At 62.1% G+C, this 18334-nt stretch overlaps 1 protein-coding gene across 1 annotated transcript in view; it reads left to right on the top strand.

The window, feature by feature from the left end:
• The first annotated feature begins 1558 nt into the window (after nucleotides 1–1558).
• LOC119089774 (serine/threonine-protein kinase NLK-like) overlaps nucleotides 1559–18334 on the top strand; it is a 39073-nt gene continuing 22297 nt past the window's right edge. Inside the window, 4 exon segments of the mRNA XM_037212588.1 lie at nucleotides 1559–1880; nucleotides 5794–5990; nucleotides 14476–14605; nucleotides 16690–16745. Coding sequence (XP_037068483.1) covers nucleotides 5821–5990; nucleotides 14476–14605; nucleotides 16690–16745 — 356 coding nt within the window. The 5' untranslated portion in view covers nucleotides 1559–1880; nucleotides 5794–5820.

Here is an 18334-nt window from a genome sequence, read left to right on the forward strand (position 1 = left end):
ACCGTCAGTGGAAGGCGGCGGCGGCGGCGCGCCATGCTGAGGTAGCAGCGGCATCTGAGGAGCGGCGACCGTTGGTGGAAGGCGGCGGCGGCGGCGCGCCATGCTGAGGTAGCAGCGGCATCTGAGGAGCGGCGACCGTCGGCGGAAGGTGGTAATGATTTTCAGGCTTGAAGTTCTTTGAACGGACTCTGGAATTGGCATGCCACTTCTCTACCTCTGTCATATGACGTGCTGCCAGCCATGCAGCTCCTAATGACGGGTCAGCAGGAGACATCCTGAAATGCAGGCAAAAAAAAAACGTTTAATCCATCCTGACAAGCAACCGGTTGCGTTAGATAGGAAGTTGTAGGGCGATCTCAATAAAATCATCTTCGCTAAATGGACAAAAACGTCATCATTCTTTCATGTTAGTGGCATGACCACTGGTAACAAAGCACCGTATATGCTTAAGTCCCTTTAGTGACACTGGTTTTTGGTATTTACCACAGGCAGCCAGGATGTCTAGAGCATTAATGAGGGCATGTCCGTGATATCCCCTACAGGCATTTTGGTGAAGACCAGTCAATATCTTGTCTAGATACACATGACCCACGTGACCATGGTCTGAACCACAGTGCCCCAACCTGACTCCAAACAAAGACCCAAGACCACTGAAGCGTGACTGATCTAATCACGCCATTCAAAATTAATTTGCTGCATAACAAAACAAGGCTTGCAAAGCTGGCGTATGATGGCATCAGTCTCGAAACAAAAAATTGTTTTGATGAAAGAGGAAGGAACGCATGCGATCCAAGTGGAAGTGAGAAATTGGTGCCTATGCTGGCCATAATCATCTAGTCATGGCAGCTGCGTAGCCTATAACTTATTCATTTTCGTATTATTAACATAATTTTGCAACTGAAGCCCCGTTGTATAAAATTCACATCTCAGGAAAAAAGTAACTTCACGAAAATAAGAAACTTTGTTCACTTACGTCGTGAAATATATCAGAGACTTGTAATTTTAAACCTGCATGTTACTCTACCAAGATTGTCATGTAGGATCCTTTTTCACCAACCTTGAAACAACGTTGCTCGTAGTTCGTGCCGTAACAGCTTTCAAGGTGACGTCCTTTGCAAAGAAATACATGAATCTTCTAAATCGTGAAGTCTCACACTTATTTAGCTATACAGTGGCCAGACTTTCTGTGGTAGTGGATGACTACTGCTGTGACCTAGCAAAGCGCGGTCTTACTGAACACTTTTGCACTGCGTAATAAAGGCGCCATTTGGTCTTCAGCACATCAACAATGGAAGTCATTTTGAATTACCACCGCATACCAACTGTTGTTCATAAATGGGATGTGATTACAACCATTCAAGCAAATACGTTTCGGCTGTACTTTTGGCAAGAGCCGTGCTGCTTCATGATGTGATTGCGGTGGGCGGAGTTTTCTCCGATCGGTAGCCGCATTAGCCAGAGCCGAACACCAGTTCTTCGTAGAATCTGCGCTTTGCGCATGCGCCAAGTTTTATCCACAGCGGTGCGGAGATTGCTTTACTTTACTCGTAGTCCACTCCTCCGGAGTGGTGATCGCTGTCAGTGGCGGCGCCTGGGTTAGCCCGTCGGGGGTTCAAGAGACAGGGAAAAGGTGCCTCGCCGCACTTAGAGCCAGAGGCTGACTGGGAGCAGGGGAGTGAGGTGCGCGGCGCGCTCGGGTGAGGCATTTGTGCTGGAGCGGTGGATGGTTGCTGGTGCTCGTCCGTGGGAGCGTGGCGCGTTGTGAAAGTTCCCTTTGTGCTGAGATCGTCGGTGTCTGCCCTGCGACCTGAACAGATCTACCACCTCGAGTCGGACCACTTTGTGCAGTCTGAGAAGCGTGAGCGTGTAATCACCAGCAGGTTAGTGTTGATCTTTGATACTCTGTGTTATATTTCCTATTTGTGGCCTCGTGGACCTTGCATTTTGGTTGCCACTTAATGCCAATGTGTGCTCTCTGTATCCATGATGCATTTACTATGTGTAACAGAGTGGAGACCTATGAGAGCAGTTGAACTGTGGCTTTCTTCCTTCACATTGGGGCATGATATTTATGTCATGGTGTAGGTGTCTGTAACATCACCAATGCCTGTCAAAAGCCACATCTGGCCGCACCTTTAGTTGATGTTGGTCATATCACTACTTGGTAATCCTGCTATGCTTCAAAAATGCACATTTTACTGGCAGCAGCAGCACCTGTGACATCAATCAGCCAACATTTTATTACATGTATAGTGGTAATCTGTGTGCTCAGAGTTTGATGCATGGTTACCACCAACTTCAGCACATAGTGAGCCAAGTTCCAAGGAATTGTGCCATTTCAAAACTGATGCCATGCAGTTATGTTTGAAAGTGTTGCACACACAATAACTTGATAGTTCAGTGCAGAATGGCCTGACCTGAGTTTGATGCTTGCAAGCACACAGTTAAGCTCATCAATGTCTTGTAAACATCCCGCATAGAAGATTATCTTTGCTGGCAGGGATGCCTGCCTTTACTTATTGGTAGGTAGGTGTCTACTGGTTTAAGCACATTATGTGAACACTGATGTCACAAGGTTAGTTTCTCATCTTGTTAGGTCCATCTCGCAATCTGTTAGGAGGCTGAGGTACTGTTGCAAAATGTGTGTGCAGAGATTTGAGCTGTATTATGACAATTTAACTCCACTGTTAACCATTCTACTATAATTGTAGGCTTATAAAAGCAGGGAAGTAGCAACAAAAGTCTTATTTTCACTCATACTGGGGTCCTTTAAGGAATCATTTGATTTGTTGTATTATCAGTTAGGTATCTTATCTTTTTAATTATGTCATGGAATGTTGGGTGTGCTTTTCATGTTATTTGCATTATGATGAAATTGGGTCAAATGTAATCCTAAGATGTTGCATTCTTAGTGTTGTTCTAAAACTACAATGACTCAAAAAGGTGATTCTTGGATTATTAAGTTATGAAGCTATCAGCCATCAGTTCATCACAAAATCAGTTAACCAGCAAGCCACTGGAGTCAGGTCAGTTAAAAGTGGCCCCCAAAACTGGCTGTTTGCAACCAAACTGTTATTAGATACTGCTTTCCCATAAAACCTAGATGCAATTATGATGCCAGGCCAATGTAAGGTTGATGTGTTACACTCTATTCTTTGTTTTGCCCTGAATCTGGTTATCAGCCTTTGCTGCTTGTTGCGACACCGAGTTGCTCAAGTTGTCCCATGTGCTAGCATGCCAACCATGGCAGGTTTCCACAAAACAAGTTTGGGTCAGTGATGCGGCTCAAGATGTGAGGCATTGAAGCTGCCTGAAGTATCTCATTGGCAACTTACATTTCTGCTGGAGTTCATACACTCAGATATGTGTGACCCTTTGCACTAAGTGCTGATAGTCCTGTGGCAGGATGTTAAGAAGCATTAGCAGCACATGTGACAATGGAATTTCGGCTATTTTTCAGCTTTATCTTCCAGGAGTAGGCTTGAGCAACTGTCCAGTCCAGGTCACCAAGCCATTTCATTCAATACTTCAACTAGGAGCCCACTCAAAAGATTGCTTCCCAAAGGTCTAGGAGATGGCACTAATTAGCTTGACAGATGCTATTACCAGGCAGTCTGGGACAGCCCATTGGAAACTTCCCCATGATAGCAGGCTATCACTAGTTGCAAACTCTTGGGTATGGCATTAGCCTTTGTGAAGATAATGTAAAAAGAATGTTAATGTGCTGTTTAGATATTGGTGCTTAGTATATGTTATGCTTTTTTAGTGTGAAGTTAGTGGAAGTCTTTATCAGTCAGATAGGTATCATATTTGTAAACATTTTGTTGGAGCCCCCTCCCCCAAACAATCCCTGTAGCCAATTAACATGGAACCATACAGGATCCTGGATCCACCCTTGCAGTGCAGGCACATAAAGGGATACTAGTGATAATCATCAAATGTTTGTCATAATAGTGATATAGGTTCACTTCTTATGCCTGCTGGCTGGCCTTAATTGGCTTACCAAGATACAGGCAGGTGGCCTGGCATGAAATTGATGCTTGCCACTCCAATTTTTTAGTCAGCCATTGATAAAATGATAGATAAATAATTCAGAGATTAGTGGCCTGTTGGAAACATACAGAAGATAAATAATTCAAAGATTAGTGGCTTGTTGGAAACATACAGACCACTAGTTTAGATCCCACCATCACAGTAAGCAGTTGTTTTTCAAAAACAGTTTCCAAAAATATGTTCTGTAATATGGAACTTGGAGCCATGGCACAGGCCCTGTGTCTGCTTGTCTGGTGTGGCACAGACCCAGTGTCGGCTTGGCTGGCATGGCCAATCACCACCTGGGCATCAGTTTTATTTTGCCATACGTAGTTTCTGGAACACAAACCCACCTGCCTACTATACAGTGGCCATATGTCTAGTTTGCCACCGACTTGACAACAGGGATGGGTGCAGTGGCTTCTTTGAACTGCAGTGTTTTTTTCTTTATCACAAGTTTGAAGCGATGCCAAATTGCACAGATTTGCTGTTGCAAGCCACTTTGTTTGGAAACTCAGATGGTTTGGCCATTAAGCTCATGAAGTCACAGCATTGAGTTGTTTTCTGTCCTGTGCAACATTCACCCTTCAGTGTTCTTCAGGTCATCCTGTCCTGTTGCGGCAGGCAGACCTGCAAAGCTGGCTGGCGTGTGTACGCGTGTTGGCGTAGATGTATGTCTGTGTGTGTGCTTTGGCTTGTGCTGTGGGGACCAGGGGCGGCGGCCGGCAATGGGGGCGCCTGCTGGGCTGGCTCCGTACTCCAGCCCCGGAACTGGCAGCGGCCGCGTCAGGATGGCTCGCGCGTCCTCGCTCCCCAATAAACATCTCGGCGTGATTGACGTGTAAATGTGTTTTGTTCGAGCGCTGGTATTTGCGGTGCGCTCATTGGACAAAAGAACTAGCTCACCTTAGCTGTCTGTCAATGACGACATTGGGGTGTGGCCTGTTGATGATCGCGGTATTTTGATATTGAGAGCGATTTGACCCACAAATATACTCTAATTTAGAATATTTCGGCACCGACATTTTGTATTCACTACGTTTATTTGTATTCGAACTCCCTTTTCACTACGGAGATTTCTCGGGATGCAATATCAAATACAAGTTATGGGATCAACAAAGGAGTCAACTCTTTCAGAATGCATTATCAAGTGAAATAATTGGGATCTAACAGAGGTAACAAGACACCGTCTATAGCAATGGCAACGAATCAGTCAGTTCAGTTATTCCTGTGAACTGACTTGCCCGTCTGCGTCCGCTGTGTTGCCCTTCTTATGACCCGTGACCGGACCTAGACCGGAGCCACATCTGTCCACGTGTGGGCGGACATTACACCTCTCTTGTGATGACATGTAACCCGACCTGTGACCCGATTGGCGACTCTGGTCAGCCTGGCGTGCGGCGCGCCGCCCCTCTGGTGACCTGTGACCTGACCTGTATTGGTCCGCAGGCGGGCGGGCATGGCACCGGCCCTTTAATGACCCATGACCCGACCTGTGACTCGATTGGCGGCTGTGGTTAGGTCGGCGGGCGTCGTGCCGTCCCTCTGATGATCTGTGTGACCTGTGGCCTGAGCCGTGACCTGACCTCTCGTTTGTCGGCAGGTCGGCGGACGCTGTGCTGTCTGATTGTCTGTGTGGACCCGTGACCTGAGCCGTGACCTGACCTCTCGTTTGTCGGCAGGTCGGCGAGCGCTGTACTGTCTAATGGTCTGTGTGGACCCGTGACCCGAGCCGTGATCTGACCTCTCGTTTGTCGGCAGGTCGGCGGGCACCGTGCCGCGCCTCTGATGGCCGTGGTGGGCACCCGCAGCTCCCGGCAGTGTATGATGGCGTTCCACGCCGTCAGCGGCCCGCAGAATGCCATCTTGGCCGCCGCCCAGCCCATGTTCGCGTCGGTGGTGCCGACCGACGCCCAGCCGGACAGGCCCATCGGCTACGGCGCGTTCGGCGTCGTCTGGTGAGTACCGCGGCCGCCACTTGGGCTTCGGGACGGGGCAGCACCGCTGGAGACGGTCCGCGGGCCCAGTCGCGTGACGCGCGCCCGCCGCACGGCAGGAGACAGGCACGCGGGGCGGGAGAGGACGGAACGGGGCGTGTGCGCAGGCGAGGGCGGCGCACGTTCGTGGGAGAAGAGAGATGCTGCCGTAGGTAATATCCCTCGACGACGCAGGCAATGTATGGTTGAATGAACTCCGGCGAAGAGAGCCCATCCGGCTCCACTCCCCGGGGAGCGAGCGCCGTCGGGGAGGGGTGGTCGGCAAGGCGTGGGGCGTTCGCGGGGAGCGATTACAGCTCACTGACTGGCGCGGCGGCTGGGGAGAAAGAGCTGGCAAGGCTCGCATCGGCAGGGGGGAACGGATGACAGTCGTCGGGTATTGATTTGCTCTGCTGAGGTTCAATAACGAGCGACACCAAATTAATAAATGTCGCTGATTTCGTATAAACGAAGCCATCATTATGCCAGCACGACCCCCGTTTGAACGGAAATGGCTCTTCCAGGTCAGCTGTGACCTTTCACCTGTTAGAAGCTACTCCCTCCGCCGAGACGGCCGTGCCCTGGCCCCGGCCCACGTTAGCTCTCCGCTCTGGGCTGGCGCCGCGACAGATGCTCCGGCTGCAGCCGGCGATCTGTCGCGGCGCCAGCGTGCCGCGACGACGTTACACAACGTGCTCCATCCGATGGCAGTGCCCCGTATCGTTCGGACCCGGGATGTGGAACTAAACGGCGGTGGACAGTGCACGCTGCAGCCGTCGGGCTGAGCGCAGGTGACCACGCCGCCTTACAAAGCGGCTGGCTCGTTCACTGCCGCCGGGTGGTGGTGCTGCCGGTGCCGGAGTGCCCCCCCCCCCCCACCCCCACCCTCCTGGTGGCGGAGGTGCGCCGTCCCGTCTGACACGAACTCTACTGCGGCTGCAGCTCGGCGGCGGCCGCTGTAACCATGCGGGGTTGCCTCGAGCCCCCTGCTGGCCGCCAGCAGCCCGCTTAAGCGCGCGCGCGCGCTCGCGCGGGTTTCGCTTTCATTGACTGCCAGCGCTTCGCCTGACCTCGTAACCCACTTCGTTTCCATACGCCAACTGGCGATCGGCGGAAAGGGAGAGCCGCGGCGGACTTTCTCTGGAGGTGCACGTGTGCGCGGCTTCGGCCGCTGCGTCCCTCTGGACCGGTGGCGCCCGGCCAGCCCCCACGGGGGCTGTTTTGTCGGGACCCGCCGCACTGGCCATCTGCCGCTCGCGCGCCCGGCCGGCCGACCCACCGACCGTCGGGCGAAAATAGGCCGCGGGTGGTGTTTGCGACGCGTCTCTGGTCCGGACCAGAGTTGTGCTCGCGCCTCGCTGAACGGCTCACTCGCTGCCGCCCCTGACGGCGGCGGCGTCCGCGTGCCGGCGCCGGCGCCGGCTGGCCGCCGGTCGCTGCCTCGTCTACGGTGGCCCACATGCCGCGGCACGCGTTGCAGCGCGGCGCCGACCGATGACGCAAAGACCGGGCGGTGGGCAGGCGGCGTTCGCCGGCGGTGCGCGGTCGGCCGAGCGACCTCCGACCGCCGCTGCCGCTGTCGACACGAGCCGAGCGCTGCAGCGTGTTGGCGCTCGATCGGTTCACAAGATGAGCGCCGCCGCTGCCGTGACCATCTAACCGAGCACGCCCCCTTATCGAACGCGAGGCCACGATCCGCTTTCGCGGCCGGCAGCCGGGCGCTGGGTCAAAGGCGAGGCGTGCTTGCCCGGGCCGCGGAGAAAGGCGGCGTCGCTGGGGTGTATCCAGCGCCGCCCGTCGTTCCACCAACTCCCGACCGCCCGAGCCGGTAGAGAGGTCGCGGGCGCACGCGCGCGCGACGCGGTGGTGCGGCCCGCACGGGCGCGCGCCCCTCGCCCGGGTGAGAGGCTGGAGTGGGGTCGCGCGCGCCATGGCCGCGACTAACGCGCCCTATTTGCGGCGCGCCGTCCGGCGCGGACCAGATGTACGAGCAGCTGTCGCCGGTGACTGGGGCGTCGGCAGCGGCGGACACTGCTGGCGCCGGGAGCCGTTCGAGACTTGCCGCGCTGCAGCGGCGCCTATTGTGACGCGGCCGACTGGGTGCGAACCGAGCTGCACTGCCCGCTGCAGCGGCCGGCGGCGGCGGCCAGTTTCACCGGCCACGCGGCCGCGCGGACCCGGCCGGACCCGCGGCAGGCCCGGCGGCGCGGCCGGCCGGCGTCGCCGCTGACGCACGGAGTGAGTCGGCGCCCGGTTATGACGCACGCCGCTGACTCTCAAGCTCCATCCGGCTGGACAGCAGCGCCCGCTGGTCGGCCCGGAGCGTGGCCACGCACGGCGCATGAGGAGCGTACCCAGCCGGGCTCTTGAGTGAAGGGTTTCGAGGGCCGATGGCGCGCCAGGTGGGGAGAACGGCGCCGGTGGCCGGTCGTCGCCAGTCGGACTGGCGTTGGCTGGCGCCGGTGCGACGCACGCCGACATGCGAATCACCGCCGCCGCGGTGGCCCTGATTGCTTAACCCAGTTGGTGGGCGGCCGACTGGCTGCGGCTGCGCTGCTGCGCCAGCCGGCCGGTCTGCGGCGGTCCGGACGGCCGGTGAGGTGATGTTGGACGCCCCGTGGGGTGAGGACGGCCGGCGAGGCGAGGACGGCCGGTGAGGTGACGTTGGACGGCCGGTGGGGTGACGTTGGACGGCCGGTGGGGTGAGGTCGTGACGGGTCCGCGCTGGCGGGATCAGTTTCGCCTGCGGTGTCTGCGCTTCTGTTCCGCCGATCCCCTGCATAGTTTCCTCACCCAATATGCATTTACTGTCTGTCCGGCGGCTCCTTTCCGGCTATTTTTCTGTTGTTTCCACCGACTTTCCGTAATCGGTGTCCTTTGCTCTCCTGTCCGCGCCATTTTCCTCTCTGTTCTCTCCCGCTCGTTGTTCTGTTCTCTTTCCTACCCGTGCTGGCGCAGCACGGATTTCGTCTCTCCATCTGGCGCGGGTCGAGTCCGTCTGAGTAATGACTGATTAGGCATGGCCTGGCTCTGTTTGACAATACGATACAATTTGACGTGGCATGGACGCCCGGAGCGACTCGCTGGAAGTGCTCGCTTATGAAACATTTCGTCATATCGCACGCCGTCTTGGTCCGCAGTTTGCTCCAGCGTCGCTTCCATGGAGTGTCCCACGGGACGTTTGCAGCCATGTTGCCTCTCGTCAGCCGACCATCGGGCGTTGTCCGCCGCTGACACGCCGGTGACAGGCCCACGTGGTGTCCCCGTGCTGACCTCCGGCCGGCCGACGGCCGCCTCCTCCGCCCGCGCCGCCCCTTGTCGGCCGGCCCGGCGCGCCCGGCCGCTTTGTGCGCTTTGTGTGCGGAGGAGCGGGCGCCGGCCTGCGCTCCGTGACATTTGCCGGACGGGCAGGTGTGTGCGCGCGCCGCCGGCGGCGCCACCACCTGCCGGTGCTGTGCGGCGCGCTGTCGTGGCGGCCTCGGCCGGCGGCAGCAGGCCAGCGCGCCCGGCCGGCGCACTGCGGCCGACAGCCGACGGCAGGAGAAAAGGCGGGAGCTGACAGTCGAGGACGGGAGAGAGGCCGGGCCGACAGCCGCCGGCACGAGAGTGTCAGCGGCCGGTGGAGGAGGCAGCGAGAGCGGCCTGCGACCGAAGCCTCCAGCCGGAGACCGGGCCTCCAGCCGGAGACCGGAGCCTCCAGCGAGACCGGAGCCTGCAGCCGGAGACAGGAGAGAGGACCGGTCGCATCGCTGCGCCACTTCACCTGGCTTTCCACACGCTGCTTGCCGGCCGGGTCTTTGTTATCTAGCTTCCTGTTCGGTCGTTGGAGCCTGTCGACGACATGCCTAGCTGCCTGTCGTGATGTCCCCATCCGGCCTGAACGCGCTCATTGTGTACGGCACCGACCATCAGATACCACTCCCTCTAGGTGTCTCTGGCGCTGTTCAGAGCGGCGCCACCATGTCCGGCGCGCCGTTCAGAGCGGTGCCACCGTGTCCCTCGCGCCGTTCAGAGCGGTGCCACAATGTTTGTTGGACGCTTGGCGGCCGCCGAGCGGGGCCGACTGTTTTCTCGGAGGCGAAGGCTGACAGATCACGCCGTCGTCAATGCCGCCGCTCTCCGCGGTGCCTTGTGGCGCCGCATCGGCCGCCGTAAATAGCCAGCTGTTATGAAGCCACTCGCGGTATTGATTCGCGGCGCGGTTCCCACGCTCACGGCGGCCGTGTTTACGCCGTGCGTCGTCTCCGCGCCGGTCGGCCGCCCGCTCGCCCGAAATGGCCCCGGCGCCCCATTAGCCAGCCGGCGGTAATCGGGCGGTCTGGGAGCCGTGCCGTGCCTGGCTGCCGGGAGCGGCTCCTGGCGGTCCCGGCGGGCCAGGCGCGGGCCGCGCAGGAGCGTCTCCCCCCCCCCCCCCCCCCCTCCCGGCGGTGTGACAAGCCGGGAATCGGCGCGGGCAGCGCGGCAGCGTGACCGAGCCGTGTTTTGGCGGCGGGTGGCGCGCGTCAGCCGCCGCCGTCTTTGTGGCGGCCCGTCCGTGCACGGGAAGCCCTGGCGGAGACGCTACCGAGTATCTCTATAAGGCCGCCGCCGAATCGGAGGGGCGTCGTGTAGCGCGAACCGGCCGGGCCGGGCCGCCCCGCGGCCGCTGGCCAGGAATGTCCGCCGGACGCGATCTGATGGCCGCCGCTTCAGGGTCAGCAGGCGCCGGCGACCGCGCGTCCACGCCCGCTCCGTGGACAATGAATGAGCCGGCGCGCTGCTCCGGCGGCGTGCCGCTCGGCCGGAGACTCAGCATGCACGCCAGCCGACGGTAATTGGCGCGCGCGCGGCCGCCGCGTGACGTCACCGCGCGGCTCCCACGGGCCGGCCGGCCGCTGACGTGCCGGACTGGTTTTCGGGATCGCGGCTGAACAAAGGGCTCGGCGCGCGGCGCAAGGTCAGGCGGACGCCGCCGGGAACGGTGGCCGCCGCCGGCGCAGGGGTGGCGCCGCGACCGACCGCCGCCAGCGGCGATGACGGTGCTCGGCGCCCCGCGACAGACCCTGGCCGGCGGTGTGACGTCACCGGCCGTACGTGACGAGAGAGCAGCCCTCGTCCTGTGTCGCGAGCCAGCCCGGCTCGTGTGCGCGGCTCCTCAGCGGGCGCGGCGGTACCGGTGCGGTCTCTAGAGGGTAGGAGCTGGTGGTCTCAGCCCTCCCCGGCGGCGTACCCTGGCCGCCGCTCGGGCGGACGGGCCGGTCCCACGCGGCGGCGCGGCCGGCCGGCCGGTTCACGGCCGGTCTGTGTGTCGGCGGCACCGCTGAATCAGAGCCGGACATTTCCGCGCGGCGCGCCGGCCTTCTCTCTCCGCAGACCCTGCCGCCGCCGGCAGCCGGCAGCCGGGCGGCGGCGGGATCTGCGGCGCCTCGCCGCCCCGACCCCGGCGTCACGAGCTGCGGACGCGCGCCTCCCCGGGCGGGGCCGATGCCCTCCGCGGCTCGCAAAAAGCTCCGGTGCCGTCCGCCCGGGCCAGCGGCGGCCGGCATGTCCGGGCCGGCACCGTGGGAGAGCGATGCTCGCGCGCCGCCTCCGGGGCTGACGGCGCCACCTCGGAGGCCTCGGTCCGTCCGGGTCAGCTCGGGGGCGGTGTGGCTAGGGCGTGTCCATCGCTGGCGCGACCGCACCACCTCAGCGGGGGTTTTCCCGGCTGCCTGTCGATAGATCGTGCGAGTGCCGGGTGACATAGCGCAGCTGCCGGGGAGTGCGGTGGCGCGCTGACGTGTGAAGCCCAGGTGAAGGCGGGGGCTGAGTCCGGTGCGTCACAACTTACAGGAGGTGTAGGTTACGGACGCGGGTCGCCTTTGGGGCGCCGAGACCGGTCCATGTCGCCGGGAGTTGGTCAGGGTCAGATCGGTCGGCAGCTTGTCCGGTCGGACCCCGACCCCGGTCGCCAACGGGTTAAAAACGCAGAACACGTCGAGGTCGGGTCATCTTGACAGGGCCCAATCTGGCGTCGGCTGGGACGCTGCGTCCTGTCGTGTGTTCGGTGGCGGTAGGTGGCGCCGGTAATCCCTGGGGATCGCCGGGGGTCTATATATCCAACTGCGTCACCATTTGAGTAATCGTGCCTTACTTCCTGCACGCTGTGCGACCGCAGCTGTGTCCCGACGTTGGTTGTGGCGGAAGGGGGGGGGGGAGGGGGCTCCGGGAAAAGCCCCACTCCAGTTCGGCCCCCACATGGTTATCAGGCACCACTGTCCGGCGCCGTCTGCCTGGTGGCCAGCCGGGTCAGTTACACACTGGCACTGTCCGGCGCCGTCTGCCTGGTGGCCAGCCGGTTCAGTTACACACTGGCACTGTCCGGCGCCGTCTGCCTGGTGGCCAGCCGGGTCAGTTACACACTGGCACTGTCCGGCGCCGTCTGCCTGGTGGCCAGCCGGGTCAGTTACACACTGGCACTGTCCGGCGCCGTCTGCCTGGTGGCCAGCCGGGTCAGTTACACACTGGCACTGTCCGGCGCCGTCTGCCTGGTGGCCAGCTGGGTCAGTTATACACTGACGTGCAGCGGTCTTGACGCCGTGAAGCCCAGCCTAGTCGGGCCGTGCTGCTCAGCGAGGCTGCCAGCCTTCTGACGATCGGCGGCGCCCGGCCGGCGGGGCCGAGCTGGGACGTGCCGCGTCCCCGCGTCCCTAGTCGGGCTGGGCTGCTCAGCGAGGCTGCCAGCTGTCTGACGATCGGCGGCGCCCGGCCGGCGGGGACCGAGCTGTGGGCGGACGTGGCGTCGGCCCCGCCGTGCCGGCACCACAGGACGCGCCGCGTCCCTGCGGCGGCAATGGACCAGATTGGGCGGCCCTTCCGCCGTGCCGCTGACGCCGCCATCCGGCTCAGGACGGCGCAGTCGGCCGCCACAGGAAGGGGCGCTGCCCGCCGTCGCGGCTGCTGCGGCCGCCGCCACCGCCACCGCCGGCCGCCTCCGCCACCGCCGGCCGCCTCCGAGTCCCGCCGCGGCGCAGGCGGCCGCTTTCTCCACCGGCCAACGGCACGGCGTGCGTGCTGGCTGGCTGGCGTAGCGACGGTCTGCCGGGCCCTTGCGCCGGCTCGGGTCGGCCACGGGGTGAGCGTCGCCGGCGGCCGGATGTCGACCGCGGGCGTCGACCCGCCGCCGCCCGGGCGCGCCGCGCGGCCGGCGGCGGCGCGAAACCCTAGCCGGCGTGCGGACGGCTTCGCTCGCCGTCGGCGTCGGCCGGGTGGAGCCGGCTGCAGGGACGCGCCGACAGCCGACGGCCAGCCGAGCCGTCGGCGGGCCGCACGCGGACCGGCCTTCAGCTGGCGGCGCCGACAGGCGGGGCGTCGCGCTCGAGGGTCGCCAGCTGGCCCACTGCGCACAGTTTGGTTCGGGATGGATTGTCTCGCCCGCGATCCGGGCGATGGCGATCACACCGGCTGCGCACGGGTGGGTCGTACGCTCGCCATTGGTCTCTGTCACGTTGCCAGTGTTCTCAGCGGCAGTTTGAGCCATTTGTGGGGCTGTGGGCGGCCGGGTCGGGCCTCGCCCGTCGGAACTGGGCGCTCGGTCGCGCCGCAGCTGGCCGGCGGCCGGTCGTGCGCGGCGTGCGGTGAAGGGCCGCCGGCGCCCGGCTGCAGGGCCGTCCGCCGTCCGCCGTCCGCCGTCCCAGGGTCATCCGCCGGCTGCCGGCCGTGCGCCCGCGCCCGCCGCAGCTGCCCCCACTCACCTTGGCCACCGGCAGCCCGGCTCCGCGGCGCCGCTTTTTACCGGCCACATCAAGGCTCCGGCGCCGAAAAACGGCCTGTATCGGCCGCATCAGCCTTGGGTGCGCGCCGCGCGGGGCCGGCGTCCCCTGCCCCGGCGTGCAGTGTCGCCACTTCCTCGTCGGTCGTGCGGGGTGTCGTCGTCATCGGCGGCGGCGGCGGCGGGCCCGCCAGCCTCGGCGCGCTGGCGGCGTGCCTCCCCGCCGGCCCGGCGACGCGGGAGGCCGCCCGGGGAGGGGGAGCGGCGTCAGGTCAGCGGGGTCAGCCCGCCGCCGGGCACGCCGGCCCAAGGACGCGTTGAGAGCGCAGCACGACGAGCGCCCGCGCGTGCGCGACGCAGGGCGTGTTTGTGCGCGCACCTCCCGATCTAATTTTAGATGTCTGTTCCCGCGTGCGCTGGTGTTTGTATGGCGTGCGAGCATTGGCGGGACGGCGAATCGGAATGAGAGCGTGGATGCTGGGCGGGTGGACGACCGACGCGGAGGGGGCGTTGGTCGGGCGCTTGCGCTCGCCGCCACTGAAGAGGAAGAGAGGGGTACAGAAGGAGGGCGTCATTTGCAGGCGAGTCACGTCCTGCGGAGTATTGTGATCCCGCCCGTGGCGTGCATGGTCGGAACGCTTCTCCGGAAGAGGAAACTATGTTCCAGTCAGCGCATGTTTACAGCCGTGGTTATCATGCAGTGGGCGCCCAATGTGACGTCAGTGTCGTCGGTTTCAGGGCCGTCACAGATCCCAGGGACGGCAAACGAGTGGCGCTCAAGAAAATGCCCAACGTCTTCCAGACTCTGGTGTCGGCCAAACGCGTCTTCAGGGAGCTCAAGATGCTGTGCTTCTTCAAACACGACAACGTGAGTAGTTGGGCCCGCCGCCCAGGCTCGACAACTCGTCTTGCGCGCCAGGGTCGCGCGCGCCCGTCCGGCATGTTGCGCGGCCGCCGAAGTCGTGTCGACACTCGGAGCGACGCGCGCTGCCTGCCAGCGGGTCTACGGTCCGCCTCTCCGCCGGCCTCGCGCGTGCTTCGTATGCCCGTGCTGTGCACGCGCGCTGTGTATGTGCGCTGTCGCTGCAGACCAGGCCTGCTGGACGACGGCAGCGTCTGCTGTGCAGCAGCTGACGGCCGGCCGGCGGCCGGCGGCTGCTCTGTGCGCGGCGAGCCGTCCTGACGCCGGCGGAGGAGCCCAGCGCGTGTGTACCGGGCCGGCCGTGCGGCCAGCTGCGCCGCCTGGCCGGCCGCCACATGTCGGCTCTTTGTCCCGACACGGCCGGCCGGGTCCTTGAACCGATCGCGCTCCGCCCGGCTGGCCGCCGCCGCCGAGCGGGCGACGCGGCCCAGCTGCGCGACGCCACGCGACGCGATGTGGCCACGCCGCCGCGTCGAGCTGGGTGGGCTGCCGATGAGATGTGGTGCCGCTCCGGTCTGCCGGCGCGTGTTTGGGTTATCTGCAAAATAACAGCATAATAGACACGGCGGGTTTCCTCGCTGCCGAGCAGCGCGCGTTTGTGATGACCCGATGTTTGTGTGCATTTGGTGTGTATTATGGAGCTCGTGTGCTGGCGTGGAAGGCCTGAGCTGCGAGGTTCGTTGTCCGGTGGGCCTTGCGAGGGCCAGTTTGTTGCTAGCCGCTGTTAAGCCCCAGCAATCAGCTGATAAGCTGGCGGAAGCCATGACCAGGCGTCCGCTGCTTCCCTATCACCCATGCCCCGCTTCCCTGCTTCCTTGTCGCCGATGCCCCGCTTTCCTGCTTTCTTGTCGCCGATTGTGGTCCCACAAAAAAAACTTCTGTCCGTGAAATGGGACGCCACTACAACAGAGGCTTCTGGCTGTACCTTGCAGCCCCGGTGACGCGGAGTAAAGCCTGCCGTGCCTTCAAGGCTGGCCTGCTGGTATATCCGCCATCTGAAGTGTACTGGCGGCGATGTGTGTTTATAGGCAGGGGTGACCGTGTGTCGGTCCGTGCGGGGCGGTCCTGTGGAGCGCAACTGACGGATATGACGCACGACGATCATTCTGACCCACTTGCACTTCAATTGGCGGGGGGGGGGGGGGAGACGGGACTTCATTGCCGGGTGGAGTTTGCAACGATAGGCGACACCAACCTTCTGTTTGTCTTTTTGCCTTACGCAACTCCCCGGCAAAATGTCGGGTCGAGGAAGGCCCTGTAGCATTGTTGCACCACTGAATGCGGTGGCTGGTGCTGCTTGGAATGTGTCTGGTGCAATCCTAGGTGGCCGTAGCCGATCAGCTTCGATATCCTGAACTTATCCCTGTAATCTCACATGGATATGCCTCTGTTCACGCTTCAGGCATTGTTTCCGTCCTATGTTAATGCCCGTGCAATGCTATAAAACGGAAAACCTGTCCGTGTTATCAAACTGGACTTGTACCGTTTTTGTTTTCATCAAACGCATCTCAACATCGTCAACAACGCTGACTTTTAAAGTCGCATCAAATGAGATCTGTTTCTGTACGATTCATGAAGCTCTTCATAATGGGAGTGGTTTGACCCCAGCGGAGGTCAGGGATGGCTGCCAGCTGCTCCCGAAGGGAGAAGTCGTGGGAGATCGGCCAGCGCATGACATGCCTTGAAAACATTCGACACCTTTTGTGACGCATCTCCGAAACCGCTCATCGGTACGGCGCCTGCCCCCCCCCCCCCCCCCCCCCACCCATCGTGCGGTTGGCCAACATCATGTCCGGCGGCCTCCGGGTCTACCAGCTGTGATCAGGGGAGAGGAGGGGTCTGGAAGGAAAACCCTGACTGAGGAATAAAGCGCCACCAGAAAATGACTCACCATTTGTGACTTACCGGGGTGGAAATGGGTGCACTCTGGGACAGTATCGTCAAAAGCAGGCCTCAGCGGCTTTTCGGCTTCGACAAGATAGCACGAGGCGCATGCACCGCTGTCGTCTGACGCCAACCGTCTGTTGCAGGTGCTCTCGGCGCTGGACATTCTGCAGCCGCCGCACATAGACTTTTTCCAGGAGATGTATCCTTTTCTCGCCGGATTGAGGGCGCGCGGCCAGGGGGCACCGTCCAGAGGGATGAGTGCTCAAGTTGGCCAGACGTCCGTGCCGTGGAGCGAGACGGCAGGGTGGTGCTTGGGCGGGGTGCTGAGCCACCCGCGCGCAGAAAGGTTCCTTCTGTGGCGGGGGATGCCTGGAGTGGACGCGGGCCGGGGTCGCGGGGCGCGCTGTTTGACACGCCCGGCTCCCGGTCCGGCTCGGGACACTCGGGCCAGCGGCGGGCGAGGAGGACCGCGGGCCGGGGTCGCGGGGCGTGCTGTTTGACACGCCCGGCTCCCGGTCAGGCTCGGGACGCTCGGGTCAGCGGCGGGCGAGGAGGATCGCGGTCCGGGCGCCGCGCCGAGCGCTCGAGACCGACAGCACGAGGTCGGGAGAGGGGACGCGGCGCGTCGAGCCGAGCCGAGCCGAGCCGAGCCGAGCCGAGCCGAGCCGAGCCCGCCTTTGCAGAGCGGCGCCGGGCGACGGGGCGCGCCGCCGCCGTCCGCCGGCCGCACGCTCGTGTGCGTCTGTGCGCGCCCGGCGCGGGGGTCAATAGCACGGGTGGAGGGCGGCGGCCGCCGGCCGGGGCGCTATCACCCGCTCCTCCCCCGGCCGCGGGGTCACCGCACCTGCTGGCTGACCAATCATCGGCCGCCGGCTGCGTCACAAACAAACGCGCGGCCGGCCGGCGCCGCCCGGGTCACGGGAGCAGGCGGCCGGTGCCCGGCGGACGGCCGCGCCCCGCCGGCTGCGCCTGAGGGTCGCGCCCCGCGCAGCCGCCACGATGTTTGCGTGGGGTTTTGTTACGTTTAGTTTATGCTGGTTGTTGTCGCGGGGCTTAGGGGGTGTTGTGAGCTCATGGCGGCATTGATCTGGAGGGTGCGTGGTTGATGGTGGATCGGCGCGGACTGCCACGTTGTTGATGGGGCAGCCGGGCTAAGCGTTTTTGACGCTAATCGTTACAGCGCTTACGTGCGTTGTGAGATAATTTTCTGATACGCCCTACTAATACGACGAGTCATCACAGAATATCTTAACGGCGCTGATGGGCCGTTTCACGAGTTTTTGCCGGCAGAGCAGACCTGCACTAAATAACTGCCGGGCACCGGCTCGCGTTCTCCCCCTCCCCCTCCGGTGCCCCTCGCCCAGTCGATCGGCACGCCCCGCTGCGCCGAGTTGGCGCGGACATCACGTGGGGTAACCGAGCTCGCTCAATATGGATGAGCGTCCAAGCGCCGTGTGCGGAGGTAATTGGGGACTGGAGCGTGTTATCTGATGGTGCCGACGCCGGCCGGTCGGCGGCGGCCGCCTCGCACTCCCTCGGCACCGACGCGACACCGACACCGACCGGCCGGGCTGCACGGTTTGACGGCTTATGGCGATCATAACACGGCGTCGAACACGGCGACATCGCCGTCCAGATGCGTGAACACCACCCGTCGGCGGAGGGCTTGCGTGGGTCGTAAACGCCTCTGCGAATGGCAGCCTGTTGATTTGACGGGCAAACGCTGAGAATGTGCTGCGGTTGTCTTGGACGTCCCGTTGGACCTGGAAGCCGCACATGATGGTGACG

This window comes from Pollicipes pollicipes, unplaced genomic scaffold, assembly GCF_011947565.3.
Source record: "Pollicipes pollicipes isolate AB1234 unplaced genomic scaffold, Ppol_2.1 Scaffold_3087;HRSCAF=3621_pilon_pilon_pilon, whole genome shotgun sequence".
In the NCBI taxonomy this organism is placed as follows: domain Eukaryota; kingdom Metazoa; phylum Arthropoda; class Thecostraca; order Pollicipedomorpha; family Pollicipedidae; genus Pollicipes; species Pollicipes pollicipes.